At 53.4% G+C, this 19,443-nt stretch overlaps 3 protein-coding genes across 4 annotated transcripts in view; 1 reads left to right on the forward strand and 2 right to left on the reverse strand.

The window, feature by feature from the left end:
• The window catches only part of ITGB4 (integrin subunit beta 4), a 31,740-nt gene extending 31,189 nt beyond the window's left edge, over nucleotides 1-551 (forward strand). For both annotated transcript variants that reach the window (XM_039226389.1, XM_039226390.1), the window contains one exon: nucleotides 77-551. In XM_039226389.1, the coding sequence (XP_039082320.1) occupies nucleotides 77-216 (140 nt within the window). In that variant the 3' untranslated portion in view covers nucleotides 217-551. The remainder of the gene's footprint in view (nucleotides 1-76) is intronic.
• Nucleotides 552-659: 108 nt separating this feature from the next.
• On the reverse strand, nucleotides 660-6,257 carry GALK1 (galactokinase 1). The gene is made up of 8 exons (XM_039226625.1): nucleotides 6,052-6,257; nucleotides 4,934-5,123; nucleotides 4,407-4,526; nucleotides 4,080-4,215; nucleotides 3,774-3,955; nucleotides 1,217-1,367; nucleotides 954-1,116; nucleotides 660-861 (listed from the first exon to the last, which is right to left on the reverse strand). Exons 1-8 carry the CDS (start codon nucleotides 6,214-6,216, stop codon nucleotides 790-792), a joined length of 1,179 nt encoding a protein of 392 aa, XP_039082556.1. The 5' UTR covers nucleotides 6,217-6,257; the 3' UTR covers nucleotides 660-789.
• Nucleotides 6,258-16,621: 10,364 nt separating this feature from the next.
• LOC120228148 (histone H3.3A) lies at nucleotides 16,622-18,990 on the reverse strand. The gene is made up of 4 exons (XM_039226319.1): nucleotides 18,859-18,990; nucleotides 18,265-18,402; nucleotides 18,008-18,161; nucleotides 16,622-17,916 (listed from the first exon to the last, which is right to left on the reverse strand). The coding sequence occupies exons 2-4, from the start codon at nucleotides 18,390-18,392 to the stop codon at nucleotides 17,788-17,790; spliced, it is 411 nt and encodes a 136-aa protein (XP_039082250.1). The 5' UTR covers nucleotides 18,393-18,402; nucleotides 18,859-18,990; the 3' UTR covers nucleotides 16,622-17,787.
• Nucleotides 18,991-19,443: the final 453 nt, after the last annotated feature.

A 19,443-nucleotide genomic window follows, 5' to 3' on the forward strand; every position in this document is an offset into this window, starting at 1 on the left:
CTGGGGGAGCACAGGGCTAACAGAGCAGGAGAGACAGGGCCCCAGGCAGGGTCCTTCAGTGCTCTTTCCCCCGCAGATGGACTGACCCTGGGGTCCCAACGTCTGGAAGCAAGTGGCTCCCTCACCCGACATGTGACCCAGGAGTTTGTGAGCCGGACACTGACCACCAGTGGAACCCTCAGTACCCAGGTGGACCAACAGTTCTTCCAGACCTGAGCCCCCCCCCGCCCCAACCCCCACCCGACAGTGCCTGGAACCTGGACCCCCACCCTGTCTCTTCTCCCTGGCTCTGCCTCAGCTACTCCATCTTTGGACCCCTCAAAGCTCCAGCACATGCCCATGCTGGTCACAGGGCCAGCACAACTGACTATAGAGCAGAAGGGCAGGCGTCCTCTGGAGGCAGGAAGGGAGCAGAGGTCTCAGATGGCCCTTTGGGCCGCTACTCCCTCACCCCAGGCCCAAACCTGTTTGTATGTAACCAAAGAGCTAAGACTAGACGATGAGGACCCAGCTTTGCTCTGCACTTAATAAACGATTATGCTGCCGCTCGGCTCGGCCCTGTCTGTTCTTCCGGGGAGGGCTGCGCAGAGCCGAGGAGCGGCTCTGACCCCCCGCTTCTCTGACCCCCAAGCACACGCCAACCTCTAGAGGCAGGCGGGTTATTGCGGTGGGAGGCACAAGTTTATTGAGCACCCAGATGCGGAGGGCAGGAGGCGCCAGAGACCTGGAGCTTGGTGACGTGCTGCCTGGCAGGCCCGATGCCCACCGGGTGCCATCCCGGGGAACGCCTCACCAGTGCAGCACCTTGGCACCATCGGCCGCCTGAGAGAGGTAGAAGGTGGCGGTACCGCTATACTGCTCCTGTGGGAGAGGCAGGTGGGGTCTAAGCGCGGCAGGGCCCTGGGAACCCCTTTCTCCATCCCTCCCGCCCCCAGGCACTGGCACCCACCCACCTGTATGTGCTGCATGGCCTGGGGAACGGAGGCAGCCTCCAGCAGGGTCACGGTGCAGCCACCGAAGCCACCACCGGTCATGCGGCTGCCGTAAACCCCAGGTGCGGACAGCGCGGCCTCCACGAGCTGGTCTAGCTCTGGACAGCTCACCTCATAGTCGTCCCTGCAGAGAGGATACAGGAGAGGGTGGGCCTAGGCCTGGTCCCCACCCTGCCCTGGGGACAGCCTTTGCCTGGGAGATACAGGCACCCAGGGGTCCTCACCTGAGCGAGTGGTGACTCTCTACCATGAGGCGGCCGAAAGCTCTGTAGTCTCCGCGGCTCAGGGCAGCTGCTGCCTGGGCCGTGCGCCGGATCTCACCCACGACATGTCGTGCCCGCCGGAAACCCTCCTTGCTCACCAGCTCTCTGCCAGCTGGGAAGGGAAAGGGGTCAGACCTGCCACCCACCACCTCTGGGCCCCTGCAGATGGAGGGGTGGGGTCACCAGGGTGGTGGCCTTGGGTTGGGAAGCAAGTGGAAGGGGTGGGGAGGAGGAGCCTCCAGTCGTAGACTGGGTTCTGACAAAGCTGTAAGCAGAACTTTGCATTGGTGACTAAAGTTTGGAGCCTTCTCTCCACTATACAATGGGACCCCTAGTCACGGAGGGGGCAGACACGTGTAGAGCCCCCATGCCAGCAGAGTGCCGGGTGCACAGTGGGTGCTCAGTAAACAGGGGCAGCCCCACACTCGGTGCTTCCAAGGTGAGGGGGACACAGTCCTGCCTTCAGGGGTCCACGGCAGCACAAGAGAGAGAAGAAATCCTGCCGCCGTTTACGCTGAAGCGTCAAGGGAGGCTCCAAGGGCTGGGGCTCCAGAGTTGGGGTACAGCCCAGGCAAAGATCAAAAGGCAGGGCACAGGCCCGCCAGGAAGAGGCTGTCCTGCTGGCTAACGCTCAGGTGGGGAAAGCAACCCGAGTTGGTAGTGGCAGCCCAGGGTACCGGGGGACTCTGCTCCTTCATTCTGGATGCCACACAGGGTTTGGAGCAGGGCAGGGCTGGGGCTGAGCTCTTGTGGACAAAAGTGACTGCCCTGGGCAGAGGGCCCGAGCTGGGAGGGGACAGCAACCCAGATAGCAGCTGTTACCCGGGCAGAAACCAGTGAGGGGCATGCTGCGGGGGAAGGAGGAATGGAGGGGAGACAGAGATTGGAGACAAGAGAGGGGGGGGATAGTGAGGACACAGGGAACTGAGGTTTCAACCAGGAGTGAAAAGGGTGAGGAAATCACAGATAAGGGGAGCTCAGCAGGAGAAGCCTATAGGGGACAAGGGAAGATGAGTTCTCTTGGGGGTCCAGGCTCCAGGACTGCAGGTGGAAATGGGGGGGGGGGGAGCCAGCTGAGAAAGCAAAGGGCTGCAGGCTCGTGTCTGAGTCCTCAGCGGAGCCATGGTGGCTGGTGCTGTGCACTGAGGACAAAGCCAGGGGCAGGCGTGCACAGGCAAACGACTGTGAGAGAGCCGCTGGCCGCTGAGGGGGAGGGAATGCAAGCCTCGGGAACGTGGGGGGGAGCCCAGGAGCGCTGCTGTGTCCAGTGGCAGGGGTAAAGTGCAGGCCGACTGAGAGGACCGAGAAATGAATAGAGATAAGAAAATGGGGGTCATAAGCATTAGTTCTCCCAAGATGGGCACAGGAAAATGACTCAATTTTAGAAGGGAAGAAAACCAGCCACGTTTCTAAGCAGAAGGGGAGGAGCCAGGCAGAGGACAGGAAGGAGGGAAAGCAGGGCTTCGGTACAGGACTCTGGAGAAGGCAGAGGGCAGCACTGTCCCCGAGGTGGGGGAGACCCCACCCACCCAACCCCCAGCAGTGGTGGGGAAGGGATACAGTGGAGAGGAGGGAAGGCCAAAGTGCTCAAGCGTGAACACCTCCGCTAAGGTCACCTGCACAGAGGAGGCGGGGCAGGCATGAACGTGACAGTTCACCAAGGAGAAGGTCAAGCCCGTCCCACAGAGCCGGCCAGAGTCCCCCAAATGGGTACCCACACACTGCCAGGGAGGGCACAACTCCCAAGGCCAGCAGCCTGGCCCCATGACTGCGAGTATGAGTTATAGGTGACTAATATGCCTGGTTCGAGTCTCAGCACAGCCACTTACTGTAGATTCCTCATCTAAGACGATGAGAGTAATGAGAGTATCTGATCCACACAGTATGACAGAGTGAGGTCGTACTTATCTGACCCTCAAACTATTACATATCCTATCTTCCCGGCCGTACGTATCAGGAACCTTTAAAATATGTGCATCTTTTGCCTCTGCAATCTTACTCCTAAGAATCTAATTCTAAGAAGAGAGAGACTCGTGTATGAAAACTCTCACCACCGCGTCACATGTGGTTATCAGAAAATGATTAAGTTATGATATACCTCAATGCTGCAGTTTAGAAGCCTTGCTGACGATGTGCCTCTAATGGCACAGGAGAGGGGTCTGAGATGTTAGTAAAAGAGAAAGCAAGTGCCAGCATTGCCTGTACTACACTTTGTAAATGCATATGTAGGAAAAAACTGGAGGTTTTAGCAGTGGCTGCTATTTCTGGGTGGCGGCCCTCTAGCTCACTATTTTCCTGTGTGTTTTCCTACATTTTCCACAGAGAAAGCGTAATCCTCCTATAAGAAAGAACAACGTTAAGATTTCAAGCAGCCTGCTGAGGTTGGAGCCCTAGGTGTGCAGGATTAGGGAGAGTGGGCAGAGCATAGCAGAGGCCCCTGGAGAGGACGGGATACACAGGATGATCAAGGGCACACCAAGGGCCTGGCCGCCCCACAAGATGCCCAGCCAGCTCTCACCCTCCAGCTCCTCCAGCTGCACCTCTCGAAGGCTCTCCTTGCCCAGCGCCCGGGCCACTTCTTCACACTGGCGCCGCCGCAGAGGGTACTCACTGGAGCCCAGTGAGTGGCGGACGTTGGAATTGGTGATGAGTACGGCCAGCTTGGGCTCTGACAGCGGCACCAGGCTTGTCTCCAGGGACCTGGCGTGGAGTTGGAGTGGGGAGATGACAAGCCCAAGTGTCTGCTTGCCACACCGGGCGGTGGGCACGCTCCACCCAGAAACTCCTCGTGATGAGGCGGGAGGGTACAAGGGGAGCCCCTGACCTGCAGTCAATGAGCAGCGCGTGGCCTTTCTGCCCCAGCAGTGCGATGAGCTGGTCCATGATGCCACAGGGCACCCCTGCGAAGCTGTGCTCGGCCCGCTGACACACCTGAGCCCGGGCAGCTATGGACCCCGAGTCTGCGGCACAGGGGGAGGTGAGGTGGCTGGCTGGCCCGGGGGTGGGGGGTGGGGGGGGGGCGTGTGGGAGCAGTGGGAGGTCCAGCGACACTCCAGAGAGATTCCCCTCCCTCCTCCCGAAGCCACAGTAGAGGAAGAATCTCTGACCACAAGGAAACCTCAGGGAGGGAGTGCTGGTGTCTAGAAAGTACCTGGGCAGAGCTGCTGCAGGAAGGTGTACGTGGCCACTTCCAGGGACGCCGAGCTGGACAGCCCGCCCCCCAGGGGCACTGAGCTGACCACCACCGCACTGAAGCCAGGGAGGGGAGCAGCTGGAAAGAATGGGTGACGGTAAGACGTCCTCTGGGACGATGGGCCCACCAAGGACATGTATTTTGTTACGAAGGGAGGCAGCTGCCTGATAGCTGCTCCCAGGGCTGTGTCTCCATCCTCCTACCCTGAGGTTCCTGGGACACAGTCTTCCCAACTCTCCTCCTGGTTTAGGGCTCTGGAGGCCAACAGGCTAGGGGTTTGAATCCTGGCTCCGCTAATCATATAACGGGCAGCTCAGGACAAGTTCCGGAACCTCTCAGGGTATCAGTTTCCTCATCTGTAAAACAGGGGTACCCTCCGCCTGTATGTTACCCCCATGGTGGATTTGATCGGCTAAGGAACTTTGCAGCGGAGAGGTGGTGATCCTAGTCTTATCATGAACTTGACTCAGACCTAGTCCCCTTACCTGGGTAGTGCTGAATCACTCCCTTGACATAGTTGGCCCAGCGGGGGGTCCCGGGTTCCAATGACCGCTGGGCTGTGGGCAGCGGAAACTGGAGCCGCCGGGGTTCATCGGCATCTTCGGAGGTGGTCAGGAGGGAGACCAGGCCGTCTGCCCGGGGGCTGCCCACCAGCACAGTCACAAGCTCCAGCGCCTGGCAGGAGAGACAGGGAGCATGTAACGCTTCTGCCAGCCCACCCACGGATGAGGCTTTTCTGATACTAAAGTTCTGAGGAATAAAAAGTTCCAGGCAGATTCCTTTTGAGGCTCAACAAGAAAGGAATTCGTGGGGGGGGGGGGGGTTGAGAGGAGGGGAAGGGTGTCTCAGTGAAGAACCTGAGTGCTGAGCTGGCCCTGGGGGCTTGGGTCCTGCCCTTGGGTCCTCGAGGGCGGGGCCTGTGCTGCACAAGTGTGGACTTGGACTCTGCCCTGAACGTGGGCTCCCAGCTGTGGGGCACCTAGCAGGGTAAGAAAATCAGAGGAGCTCCAACTGATGCCTTCTCATGTTGGGGCGGTCTCCGGTGGGCTGGACCCACTCACTTGCCAAGCCGCGCCAGGCGGAAAGAGCCCCAGGCTGAGAGCTGAGAGGCCTGACTCTAGCCCCACCAAGAACCAGCTGTGTGACCCTAAGCAAATCACTAGCCCTCTCTGGGCTCAGTTTCTTCCTGAACGGGTTGGGCCAGGAGCTCTGAGGCTAGTTGCCCCAGGTCTGCGGTTGGGGCCCCCAGAGGCCAAAGCCCGAAGCGCGCCCATCCCGCAAGCCACACTGGAGCCGCACAAGTTGAGGCGGCTCCCAGGGTGATGGGGAAGATCACGTCCACAGAGGGCGGGCTTGAGTGAAGAGGCGCCGGCACACCCCCCTCCTAGCCTACTTCCTCGCGGATCCCCCGCTTCCTCCCTTCCAACGCGGGAAATACCCCGTCCCCGGGTCTCTCCCACGTGCTCGTCCCCCCAACCCCGGGCAGGACGGCTCAAGTTCGGCGCGGCCGCCCGACACCCACGCAGGGACTAGGCACCTCCCCGCGCGCCAAAGGCCTGCCCTGCCGCTGGGGAGGCTCGAGGCTCCCCGCCCGGCCCCTCACCATGGGCAGCACCAGGCCCTGGTTGTAGTCCGTGTGCTCCCCGATCAGGTTGACGCGGCCCGGCGCCGACACCGCCAGCTCGGGCTCGGCCCCGAACTCCTCCCGGAACGCTCTGCGGGCCTGGGCCAGCAGCTCCCCGGCCTGGGGCTGTCTCCAAGCGGCCATGATGCTCACCCTGCAGCGAGGCCAGGTCGGCGCGGGATGCCCGGGGCGGGGCCGCGCGGGGGCGGCGCGCATTCCTGCACGCGCCCCCCGCCCCCACCGCAGGCCTCCTCCCGCCCCCGCCGCGCCGGGCCCGCCCCGCGGCGCAGCGCGGCCCGGGCCACCTGCTGGGCGCTCGGGCTGGGATCTCCCCCCACACCCCCACCGCGGAAGGCGGCGGACCCTGGAAAAGGCCGGCGGGTGCCCGCTCGACTGGTATTGGCTGGACTGGAAGGTCTGAGCAGCCCTTCCCTGGCCCTGGTGCCCCTTGCTGTGCTGCCAACAGCGGCCGGGCCATTCACCCACAGCCAGAGCGGCAGAGTGGCATCCAGGGGACCTGAATTTCCCCAAAGGGCTCTCCCAGGTCCTAGGGTTCTGCCGCTGTGCGAGGTCACCAGATCCTGATTTTGGGTCTCGGAGAGGGTGGCCTGGCACGATGCGTAAATTGAGGTGAGGAAAGCCAAGTTTGGTGGAGACCAGGGAGTCGCTTTCTACAGGCTCCTTTTCTATAGTGGCCCCGCTGTCATAACTGCTAAAGCTGAAGGTGGCAGTGGACGGCGGGGGGCCCGGCCTCCCCTGGAAGGACCTACCGCAGCTGCCAAGGTAGGTGGGGCTGTTGGCCCCAGCAGGTGCTTCCTTAGTCCTGAGCCTTGGACCCAGCGTGTGACACTCACCGCCTCTTTCACCAGCCTGCTTCCTGAACCTTCAAGCTGTCCCTGCCTGGACGCCTGTCCGCATTTGCATCTATATGAAACCGTGAAGCAGAAATGCTGAAATGTAAGCAGCCTGTTTGGGACTAGGGTGGGGGCATTGTGGAGAGTTGTGGCTGGGATAGAGCTTGGGCTCTGCTGGGGGGTGGGGGGTGCCCAGAGAGCGGAGTACTGTATTTAAAATACATCTCTGAGGGCGTCTGGGTGGCTCAGTTGGTTAAGCATCCGACTTCCGCTCAGGGCATGATCTCACGGTTCGTGGGTTCAAGCCCCGTGTAGGGAGGGCTCTGTGCTGACAGCTCAGAGCCTGGAGCCTGTTTCAGATACTGTGTCTCCTTCTGTCTCTGTCCCTTCCTTGCTCCTGCTGCCTCTCTCTCTCAAAAGTAAATAAAACATTAAAAAATAAAAAAATAAGGTGCATCTCTGGTACTCATGATGAGCCCAGAGTAATGTATAGAACTATTGAATCATTATGCTGTACACTTGAAACTAATTTAACACTGTTATTTACACTTCAGTTTTTTAAAAAATGCAGCTCTGGGGGCACCTGGGTGGCTCAGTCAATTGAGCCTCAAACTCTTGATTTCCACTCAGGTTTTGATTCCAGGGTCGTGGGATGGAGCCTCCATGCTCAGCACGGAGCCTGCATAACATTGTCTCTCTCCCTCTGCCCCCTCCCCCGTTTGCCCGCTCTCTCTCTAAAATATAATTAAAAAAATTTTTTTTGTAATAAAAATTTTCAAATGCAGCTCTGAAAACTTCTAGAAATAAACATAGGGGTAAATCTTTGTGACCTTGGCTTAGGCGGAGGCTTTTTTGATATGATACCAAAAGCACAAGAAATAAAAGGAAAATAGATTAAGTTGTACTTCATTAAAATAAAATATCTTGTACGTCAAAGGACACAGGACACAATCAAGCAAGTAAAAAGACAACCCATAGAATGAGAGAAAAATATTTGCAAATCCTATATTTCAAGGCCTTGTATCAAGAATACATAAAGAACTCTTACAACTCAAAAAAGACAAATACCTTTAAAATAGGCAAAACACTTGAACTGATATTTCCCCCCCAAGATTACAAATGGTCAATAAGCACAAGAAAAGGTGCTCAACATCATTAGCATTAAGGAAATGCAAAGCAAAAGCACAATAGGTACCATTTCACCCCCATTACTATGGCTAAAATGAAAGACAATAGCAAATGTTGCTGAGGATGTGGGGAAATCAGAACTCTCAGTCTCTGATGGGAATGTAAAATAGTTAAGCATTTCCACCAAATGCCCTGGAAGAGTTAACATGTGACCCAGGAATGTCACTCCTAAGTATATATGCAAGAGAGTTGAAAATGTAGGTCCAGGAGGGCCTGGGTGGTTCGGTCAGTTGAGCTTCTGGACTTCGGTTCAGGTCATGATCTCTTGGTTCCTGGGTTCCAGCCCCGCATTGGGCTCAAGGCTTTTAGCGTAGAGCCCGCTTCAGATCCTTTGCCCCTCCCCCCATCTCTTTCAAAAATAAATAAACATTTAAAAAAAACAACATAGGTCCACCCAAAACTTCTACATTAATATTCATGGTAGCACTATTCACATTAGCCAAAAGGTGGTGTTACCTGGCTGGCTCAGTTGGAGAAGCATGTGATTCTTGATCTCGGGGTCATGAGTGCAAGCCTCACACTGGGTGTAGAGATTATTAAAATAAATAAACTTAAAAAAAAAAAGTTAACCCAAAAGGATAAATGGACAAAGGGAACATGGCACGTCCATAACAATTTTATTCAGGCATAATAAAAAGAGTGAAGGGCTGATGCATAGTATGAAACTACGTGGTTGAGCCTTGAACACATGGTAAATGAAGGAAACTTGTCCCAGAAGACCGCAAATTGTATGATTCAATATACCCAACGTGTTCAGAATAGGTAAATCTGCAGGGACAGAACTAGGAGATTCACCGTTGCTTAGGGCTGAGGGAAATGGAGGGGATAGAGAATGATAACCAAGGGTATTGAGTTCTCTTTGTGGCGAGGAAAGTGTTCTAAAATTGCCCGGGGTCCTGGTTGCTCATATCTTCAAATATCCTAAAACCACTGAATTTTATACTTTGAATTGGTGAATTATATGATATGTGTAATATATCTCACTAAAGCTGGGTTTAAGTTTATTTTTTTAATGTTTATTTTTGAGAGAGAGAGGCAGAGCCTGAGCAGGGGAGGAGCAGAGAGAGGGAAACAGAATCCAAAGCAGGTTCCAGGCTCTGAGCTGTCAGCAAAGAGCCCGTCGCAGGGCTCGAACTAATGAACTGTGAGATCCTGACCTGAGTTGAAGTCAGACGCTTAACCCACTGAGCCACCCAGGCACCCCTAAGTTTATTTATTTAAGTAACTCTACACCCAACATGGGGCTCGAACTCAGGATCCTGAGATCAAGAGTCCAGTGTTCTGACTGAGCCAGCCAGGCTCCCCTCACTAAAAGCTATTTAAAAAAAAAAAAACAAAAAAACCTTGAGGGGCACCCAGGTGGCTTAGTCAATTGAGCGTGTCTTTATTTAGGCTCAGGTCGTGATCCCAGGGTCATAGGATTGAGCCCATGTTGGGCATAAAGATTATTCAAATAAATAATTAAATAATTGCTTAAATAAAGAAGTAGGCTCCATGTGTGGAGCCTGCTGAAGTTTCTGTCTCTCCCCTGCTCATGCTCGCTCGCTCTCCAAAAAAAAAAAAAAAAAAAAACCTTGGGAAATAAAAGGATCCCAAATCCCAACTGAGGGCCAGCTCCCTTTGAGCACTCCTCAGTAAAGCATTTTTTAGTGCAGGCAAAACAAAACACAAGACAAAGAGTGGCCTTTGGGGCTGGTTGAAATGGGATTAAACCCATAAACCATGCCTCTCAACAACGCACCACTCTCAGAGTGTGGGACGAGGCAGCCCCTTCTCTGTGATGCTCTACCCACCTGAGCCTCAGTTTCTCATCTGTACAATGGGGCTAGTGATTCCTCCCAATAAACTGTTATAAAAGGAACTGACTGAGATCATCTTCATAAAGTGCCCAGCCTAGCACCTGGCCCTTGTAAGCACAGGATAAATATTTGCTGTTATTATCAGTCAGCCATTAATTCAGCACACATCGGTCTACTCTCCCTTGTGCAATTGGCCAGATAAAACAGGCTCTCATGCTCTGGGTGGGAGGCAGACACAATCCGGCCCCCTCTGGCTAAGTGCTCTGTCGGAGGAGAAAAGAGCTTTCTAAATAAGGAGAGAGAGGAGAGATTCCAGTGCCTGCCAGGTCTACACCCTTGTTTTTATTTCCATTGTTTCATTTTGATTGAAAACACATCCATTTGCCCTATATTCGTCCTTCGTATTGTTTCAATTGTTCTTTGAGAACCTGGATTTGATCTAAGGGCAAGCGCTCCTGTTTGTTCCCTGAGGAACTCTGAAATATTGATTTTATTTAGAAGATGTGTTTTTGAATCTCATCTAGCAGGTTACACTGAAATTTGTTCTGGAGAAGTCTGCGTCTGACCTTTGACCCTCCCTCCCACTTTCCTGGCCAGATGTCACAGGATTGTGGGGATGGGGGGAGGGGCACTCTAATGGTCTGTCCTCTGCTCTACTGGCCGAAACTCTCACTAGTATCAGCACAGCCAGAGCCAGCTGTCACATGGGACTGAGGTATCATGACAGAATTGCCAGCGATACCCACTGCAGTGATGGAAATACCTCAGTGCCAGCCAGATACCCAGTGGCTGCGGCAGGCGTAGAAGCTGCTGACACACACATTTGTCCAGGCCATAGTGACACCTGGCTCCTGACTGAAGACAGGCACTCTAGAGACGGCTCTTCCCTACCAGAGTCTGTGTCTATCCCCGGGCTCTTCTTTGCCTTTGGGTCCTTCCTGCTAGACTTGGTTTTTCAGGGAGCCTGGGTGGCTCTGTCGGTTGAGCTTCCGACTTCAGCTCAGGTCACGATCTCACGGTTTGTGGGTTCGAGCCCCGCATCGGGCTCTGTGCTGACAGCTCAGAGCCTAGAGCCTGATTCGAATTCTCTCTCTCTCTCTCTCTGCCCCTTCCCATGCTCATGCTCTGTGTGTGTCTCTCTCTCTCTCAAAAACAAACAAACTTTAAAAAATATACATTTATTTATTTTTGAAAGACAGAGAAAGAACACAAGCCAACCAGGGGCAGAGAGAGGGAGACACAAAATCTGAAGCAGGCTCCAGGCTCTGAGCTATCAGCACAGAGCCCGATGCAGGGCTCGAACCCACAAACCGTGAGATTATGACCTGAGCCAAAGTCAGACGCTCAACTGACCAAGCCACCCAGGTGCCCCCAAAGTTAATGTTTAAAAAAGAAAATTAGACTTGGTTTTTCTTCAGGCAATTGAGGTCTCCAGCTCGCGCAGCTCTGACTTCTCTGCAGTCACAGCCAGGACCCTGATGGGATTTGGGTCCACCCCTCATGCTAATATCTACAGATCCCTTCTCTGAAAATGTTTGCTCTCAGCAGATGGCCACCCTCTCACTCATTCTGGGAGTTTCTCTTTGTGGTTGTTCCCAGATGGCTAACCTATCTTTTTATTTGGACCCCCTTTGCCCTGCTGTAATATTAATGAGAGCAGCTTCTGTAATATTGATAATACTAATATCGAGCTTGTGGTAAGCCCTGATATCAGGGCTGTACTCAGCTCACAGGGCAGCACTGGTTGTTTACTACCATCTGTGTTCGGATTGGTCAGTGCCCTTTACTTCTGTTGTCACATATTTTTAGTCACCAGGCTTTGCACAGATTATGTCATTAAATCCTTTCAAGCCTATTAGATAACTGTTTTTATTCCCGTTTTACAGCTAGGGAGGCGCAGATGGGCTCGGGAACTCATCCAAATGGGAGAGCTGGGCCTTGAACCTATCTGACCCTGAGCCTGTGTTCTCAGTCACCATCCTGTCCCCACCAGCATCCTGACCTGCGATAGCTTCTGCTAACTGGAGTGTGACGACAACACAAAGCTCAGATGCTAATAAGGGACGGAGGACTGGCTGCTCTCCTAGACCACGGGAGCCCCAGTTTCTACATGGAACACTCCCAGTTTGGAAGCCAGGCCAGTAACCAAAGCTCTCAGGACTTGGGCTGATTCTTTGTCACCCATGCCAGCAGCAGATCCAGCCAGCTGTGCTGTGGGGCCGCCAAGGCCATCCCAGCTGGTCAGCTCACACGTCTGGAGCTTCTGCTGTGTGCCAGGCACAACTCCAAATGCAAGCAAGTCTCAGGCCTTTCCTTCAGAGCACCAGGAGCTTCGTGTCCCTCCCTGGCCTCAGATGCTCCTGCTAAGAGGGGCCAGCTCTAGGCCTTATCTTTATTTGGCACCGCCTCCATGTCCCTGAAATTCCTGCCCTCTAGGCTGATGGCCATCGTGCCAAGGGCCAGGGAGAAATCCAGAGTCACAAGATGCAGGGGACGGTTTAAGGCACCAGGCGTCTCTCTGTCTTTTATTTTTTTAATTTTTCTAATGTTTTATTTATTTCTGAGAGAGAGAGACAGCGTGAGCAGGGGAGGGTCAGAGAGAGAGGGAGACACAAAATCTGAAGCAGTCTCCAGGCTCTGAGCTAGCTGTCAGCACAGAGCCCCATGCAGGGCTCGAACCCATGAACCATGAGATCATAACCTGAGCCAAACTTGGACGCTTAACCAAGTGAGCCACACAGGTTCCCCTCTTATAATTTTTTTTTTTTTTTTTAATTTTTAAGTTGGAGACAGAGAGAGAGAGCACAAGCGGAGAAGGGTCAGAGAGAAAGAGAGACAGAATCCCAAGCAGGCTCTGCACTATCAGTGTAGGGGCTTGAACTCATGAACAGTTGAGATCATGGCCTGAGCCAAGATAGAGAATCTGATGCTTGGGGCGCTTGGGTGGCTCAGCTGGTTATGTGTCCAACTTCAGCTCCGGTCATGATCTCACGGTTCGTGGGTTCGGAGCCCTGCGTCGGGCTCTGTGCTAAGACCTCAGAGCCTGGAGCCTGCTTCCAATTCTGTCTCTCTTCCTCTCTCTGCCCTTCCCCCACTCATACTCTGTTTCTCTCTGTCTCAAAAATAAACAAACAAAAAGAATCTGATGCTTAACCGACTGTGCCACCCAGGTGCCTTTTTTATTTTTTTAATGTTTATTTTTGAGAGGGAGCAAAAGGGTGAGTGGGGGAGGGGCAGAGAGAGAGAGAGAAGGAGGTAGAGAGGGAAACAGGATCCAAGGCTGTCCGCATAGAGCCTGGAACGGGCCTTGAACTCACAAACTGTGAGATCATGACCTGAGCCGAAGACCACTGCTTAATGAACTGAGCCATCCAGACGCCCCACAGCCATCCCTTCTAGCACCTGGCACTGGGCACTGCCCACCCTCCGTTCCACTGTCTATATTCCTGAACTAGGGTTGGCAGCAGCTGCTGGAGACAACCAGTCCCTGGCACCCTTCCTTTCCAAGTCATGTGCGGCCTTACAGCCCCTCCAAGGGGCCACAGCCTCCCCAAAGCCCCCTCCCCTTGCTTCCCTGGTAGTGAGAGTGACTGCAGAACTCTTGAGCTTCCTCCATGGAGGTGGAGGAGGGTCCTCTGCTGGAGGCAGAAAGCTACGTGCTTCTCCTGGGTGTGCCTGACGCACAGGCCTGGCCCCTGCCCTACAGCGGCCATGATGCTCAGGCAGGGGGCACATCACGCATAAGTCCCAGGATTCTGCTGGTTACAATGGTGGTATCCGGGTGGGATCCCTCACTGTCAGGGGCAATGAACAGAGCCACCCAGAGCAGGCAGCCCGGCGGGGAGGACACCAGGCTCCGGCTCCACCTCGCAGCACAGCCCTCTTCTGTATACACTCTGAGCTGTCCCCGCTGCATCCACCTCAATCTACAACCTCACTCATTCACCACATGTGCTGACCAAGGGGTCAGGGAGCCAGAAGGCCAGCCATCTGGCCCAAGGGGGCATTTTTTAGCCTTCTCCCTGGGGGTGCTGGCGGGACTTGGGTTAGCAGCCTGGGCAGGGGCCTGGGCCGCCCTTCCTTCCCCTGGCCTTGGCCTCAGGAAGGCAGCTTGGCCAGCTGTTTGCGCTCAAGTTGCTGACCAAAATCACGCCCAGCCAGCCAGCCACCCATGAGGATGTCCGCAGGGGGCAGGTGGGACCACCATTGGGCTGAGGGGGGAAGAGGCCGTGGGGCCCAGGCACAGCCCAGCCAGCTCCGCTGTGTTCTTCTAACAGTGTCTGGGGTCAGGCTGAGGGAAGCAGGTTGTGATCGCCACAGTGAGGGGACGATGAAGTGCTCCCAACCCGACCCAAGGGACAGGGAGGCAGGGGTGGGGACCAGAGGCTCAGGGTGGGGGCTCAAGGTTCTCATGCCCAGGGGACCACAGCACCTCCAGTGAGATGACAGCTGCAGATGGGTGTGGTGAAAACCACACCTCACCCTTCCCCGTGGCGTTGCGGGGGGGGGGGGGGGGACTGACGTTCTGCAATCTGGCCTCCTCTGCTGTTGCTCCCAAGCACAGGCTGGGCCCGTCCTGTGCGAACTGGAGGGCGAGCCTGAGTTTCTTGCTGACCCATTGGCAGACCGGACTGTCTACCCTCTGCTACCTTACCTGAAAGTGATCCAGAAGGGGGCCTGCTTTCCACCCGCTGCACAGGCCCCAGCCCCAATGCCCAACACCGGGCAAGAGGCTGTGCTTGCAAGGAGCCAGCCAGGGGCAGCCCCAGGGGAGAAAGCAGAGGAATGACTGAGGAAAAGAACTGAGTGGAAAAGAGTAAATTTCCAGTCCAGCCAGTCAGCTCAGAGCTGGTTTCCCTACACTCTGAGCCTCCCTGGCTGGGGAAGGCCTGGCAAGGGGTATGGGGTGGCCATTGCTGGCCTCTCCCAGATCTGTTCTTCCTTCTGGCTGAATGAGGTGTGATGAAGACCCAGTTAGCTATTCGTAGAAGGGCAATGTCCGTAAATAAGCCGGGTTTGGGGGTGCCTGGGTGGCACAGTGACTTAACATCCATCCAGCTTGATTTTGGCTCAGGTCACGATCTCACAGTCGAGGGTGGGAGTCCGTTGGCTAACAGTACAGAGCCTGGTTGAGATTCCCTCTCCTCCTCTCTGTCCCTCAGCCACTTGCACACTCTCAAAAAGCAAATGAAGAAACCATAAGCCAGGTTTGAAGTGCTTGCCTGTTTTCCTACCACCTTAAATTTTGCCAATAGGATGTAATTTCTAGGTGTTGTCTAAATCATCTGGTTTTACACACATACCGGATTAGGGATGAAGCAGGGATTATGCCAGACTCAGAAACACGAGCCCACAGGTCCACAGTTCCTATTAGCCTAGCAGGGGAAAAGGGGGAGAGAGGAGAAGCGGGCACAGAAAGAGCAACGGCGGCCACCTCACCAGGGTAGACCTGGCTTTGGCCAGACTAAGGGCTTCAGGACAAGGGCAATAAATAGCTCGGTTCAAAATCTCCTGATAGCCAGACTGGCCCGGCCTAATCAAGAAATGCACCAATACACAGGCTCAACAGGCATAAATTGGCAGTCTTGAGCAAATTGTGACACCTTTCAAAACAGAGGTCTGCCTGTCCTTTCTCAAGGTACTCCCCTCCACCCCCAGGTAAGTCAGGAGGCAACTTTCCAGGCATTTACCCACAAAAAGTTCCATTTGTGAAATAGGTTTTGTCAATTCAAATGAAGACCATTAACAAGATGAGATAGTCTCAACTTCAAAAAAAACTTTTATTTTTGTCTCATCCATCAAGGGCACAGGATACCTCCATCAGCTCCAGCTTTTGCTTTTCTCCTTACAGATTTTCCATTATCTAAACCCAGGGTTATCCTGTGTGGGCAGCTTCCTAGAACCAAAAGATATTTTTGCCTTCTGGGTTAAGTAGGCTCATGCAGTGTGGAAGCACAAGCTGCACTATTTAAAGCAGCAGATTCCAAGCCGCCCAATAAAACCCACAAACCTCTACACGAGGATGTAAGAAAGTTGTACTGGGGGAGAAGGTTCAAGTTACACCCCGCTTGGATTATCACGACTGGTAAACAAACGGACCGCACCAGGGTGAGGTCTAGTACTCCGATGCCCCACAGCACAGCCCCACATCCAAGATTGCAGTGTCCTTCAGAAACACTAGATGATGAGAATTGGTAAGTCACTGTTCCAGAACCCTTATTGGACTCCACTTTTCCACCTTCAGGGTCTCAGAAGACTCCTTAAGCTGCTAAGAATCGAGCCTATATATCCTACCTTGCCTCTCTTCCTAAGCCCCTTGAATTTGAAATGAACCCAAACTTAAAAAAGCTACTTTATCAGGGCACAACTATCTTTCTATAGCTACTAGTCAAATACACAAAATGCTGGTCTCATGACCAGTGACTCTTGTGCCCATGGTCTTGCGGACTAGATCTAGATACTAATAGGCATACAGTGGACCATCTACTGGTCAATTAAACTAGCTTCATACTGAAAAAGTGGATTAGACCAAGGTGTACTTGTGCTAAAATAACCTCTATAAAGAAGTTCTAATTATTTCTGCATACAATCGGTTCCTTTCTCTACCAAGCAAAACAAGATACAAACCAAGCTCAAACTTCAGGATACAAAGAACCTAGATTATGGATATGTTTCTTTGTATATTCAATGTAGGTTTTTGACACTTAGTTGAGTAAACAAGTTTATTTGTAAATTTAGTCAACATACATAATTGACCTAAAGACTTCAATAGAAGATTAATTTTTAAAACCACTTAGAAGGCCATCTCTAGAAAGTGATTTTCCCAGGACCATGTTATCAGATGTAACCTAACCAACACCACCTTAACTAGCAGAGGTTCAAGAAGCTGGAGTTGTGTGCCCCTCTCCTACAGCAAGTTTACTTTAAGGGTTATTATAATACAAACTCCACGAGGAAAAGAACTTCAGCATGGTTTCCTCTTCGTAGAGAGAAACTCAACCTAGTTATGAGACCAACCACAACACAAAGAAAAGCTGCACTAACTAGTATAGATTAGTAACAGATGATGCTGGTGTGAATAACTTGTATTATATTCTAGAGCCCTTATAAATAAACCCCCCCCTTAGTGTTTGCATTAATCAGCTAGAGGATTAGTTAACATGTGGTAGAATGAGGACTTATGCAAGGTATAATTTGCAAAGCAGTTTACTCTCATGAAAACAAGTGCAGTCTAGTCAGGAGAAAACCAACTGGACTTTAAATTACACACACCTTAATGACAAGACTCCCCACCACATGTGAATGTAAAACATTTAATTTAAAAATGTTGACACTACAATATATAAAATAGCTATTATAAATGCACATAGTGTATTCTATAGCTGCCAGTTTTTACTTTTTTTTTTTTTTTTAAGGAAACTGTAAGTTACACTGTGGTTAAGACTTGTATCTTCACCCTTGAAAAAGCCCACATTCTATCACAGTGATGTATGGTCAGACTTAACAGCCCCAATTGTTAAACACTTGGATCAAGTCATAACCAGTTTTATTGCAAAAGGACCCTGTACACATTTATCAATTCTAGTACCTTAATAGCTACCCAACAAGTCATTAACATACAGAAACATGCATCATGAGAAGCAAGAAATATCACCCATCCCTTCTGCATATTAGCAACTTGTCACTCCTGAGCAACAGTGCTCACATCACTGAGGTCTGTGAACAGTCACTTTTCGCATTCATCCTGAGTGAAAGATGGAATGACTTAAGTACAAATGCAACGTATTATAAACAATTTCTTACAAAAAAAGTCACAAATTAAACCAAAGTATTTTACAGAATTTACTACAAAACACCATAAAAACGGCCTTCACTTAAGCTCTCTCTCCCCGTATCCGGCGAGCCAACTGGATGTCTTTGGGCATGATGGTGACTCTCTTAGCGTGGATGGCACACAGATTAGTATCTTCAAATAAACCCACCAGGTACGCTTCACTGGCCTCCTGTGGAGGACAAGAGCCACACCATTAAACTCTCTCCGAGGACGAGAGGCCACGAAGCCCTCCGACCCTGCTCCAGCCGCGCTCGGCTTACCTGCAGCGCGCCAATGGCGGCACTCTGAAACCTCAGATCGGTTTTGAAATCCTGGGCGATCTCCCTCACCAGCCGCTGGAAAGGCAGCTTCCGGATCAGCAGCTCAGTCGATTTCTGGTAACGACGGATCTCTCGAAGGGCAACGGTCCCGGGCCTGCAGCGGGCAGGAGAGTGTCAGCGGACCCCCGGGAACCGACAACGCTCCCGCTCGGGGCCGCGCGCCCCCCCGGTCATTGTTTTCCTTGCGCCTCGCCTACCTGTAGCGATGAGGTTTTTTCACCCCGCCGGTAGAGGGAGCGCTTTTCCTGGCGGCTTTAGTGGCCAGCTGCTTGCGGGGCGCTTTCCCACCCGTAGATTTACGAGCAGTCTGCTTGGTTCGGGCCATTTTCTTTTACCTAAAGAAGACACCCGTGACTCCGGGCCGCGGCGCTAGCCTCCCGGGGGCGGAGGGCGGGACGGGCTCGGCGCCCCTGCCCTCCCGCCTCTGCGCCGCGGCAGATGGCCCGGGGCCGCCACCGCCGCCTCCTCCCCCTCCCCTAATGACTCAGGCTGCGAGAAGCGGCGGCGGCCTCCCCCGGGAGGGGGAGCGCGGGGAGGAGTCACTTCCCCTCCTCGACGGGCGGAGGCCCTGCTTGCCCGGAACCCGGCATCGGGACCTCTGAATCACCACCGGGGAAGAGGCGGAGACGCGGTTCCGGAACGAAGCCCCAAGGGAAAACCTCCCGGCCCCATACCCGACACCAGCGGCCCGGGTGGCCCGCACGGGCCAGCGCTCCGCTCCCAACGGCTGCGGCCCGCGGCATCAACGGCCGACGGGGCCTCGGACGACAAGTAAATCCGCCAACACTTACCCAGGGACGAAGTCTTAGGCCGCTTCTTCGATCGCCACGCCGCTCCTGCTGCCCAATGAAGAGCCGCAGTCGCCGAGCAAAGAAAAGAGGACCCTCCAACGAACCACCAAACCGCTCTGTGCTCCAAACCCCCCCTTGGCCTCCGTACTTATACCCACGCTTCACGCTGCGTCTCTGCGTCATAGGGACCTCATTTGCATACACCAACGACTTTTTCTATTGGCGGGAGCTTTCGCCGACGCGCTGACATCCCCGACACAAAGGCCGTGCTTCGGACCCGCTCCCGGATTGGTGGGTACTTAGGCCTCTGATTGGCTGTTAAAGTGGCCTGATGATTGGATGAATGCAAAGAGGAATGGACGAATCAGAGGTTAGCACGAAGCGGCTCTTCTGATTGGATAAAATGAAGCTATGTTTGGATCCTTCCCTTGGTTCCAAAGCTCTACAATAGAAAGTCAATGCAAATGAATTGCATTGGTCTCTATCAGAACTTAAGGGGACGGATGGGCAGGAGCCTAACCACAGCTGCATCTCGCGAATAAAATGTAGAAGTTACTTTAAGGAAGTTTTTGTAAATATTTTCCA

The sequence above is a fragment of the Hyaena hyaena genome, unplaced genomic scaffold, assembly GCF_003009895.1.
Source record: "Hyaena hyaena isolate Hyena2069 unplaced genomic scaffold, ASM300989v1 scaffold_21, whole genome shotgun sequence".
In the NCBI taxonomy this organism is placed as follows: Eukaryota; Metazoa; Chordata; class Mammalia; order Carnivora; family Hyaenidae; genus Hyaena; species Hyaena hyaena.

Excerpts from the sequence above, each read along its gene's own strand:
- LOC120228148 (XM_039226319.1), bottom strand. The coding sequence starts at position 18,392 with ATGGCCCGAACCAAGCAGACTGCTCGTAAATCTACGGGTGGGAAAGCG. Across the intron at positions 18,162-18,264 it reads AAAAAACCTCATCGCTACAG|GCCCGGGACCGTTGCCCTTC; the intron begins GTAGGCGAGGCG and ends TGCCCGCTGCAG. Across the intron at positions 17,917-18,007 it reads CCGCCATTGGCGCGCTGCAG|GAGGCCAGTGAAGCGTACCT; the intron begins GTAAGCCGAGCG and ends TGTCCTCCACAG.
- GALK1 (XM_039226625.1), bottom strand. The coding sequence starts at position 6,216 with ATGGCCGCTTGGAGACAGCCCCAGGCCGGGGAGCTGCTGGCCCAGGCC. Across the intron at positions 5,124-6,051 it reads AGGGCCTGGTGCTGCCCATG|GCGCTGGAGCTTGTGACTGT; the intron begins GTGAGGGGCCGG and ends CTCTCCTGCCAG. Across the intron at positions 1,117-1,216 it reads GAGAGTCACCACTCGCTCAG|GGACGACTATGAGGTGAGCT; the intron begins GTGAGGACCCCT and ends TCCTCTCTGCAG.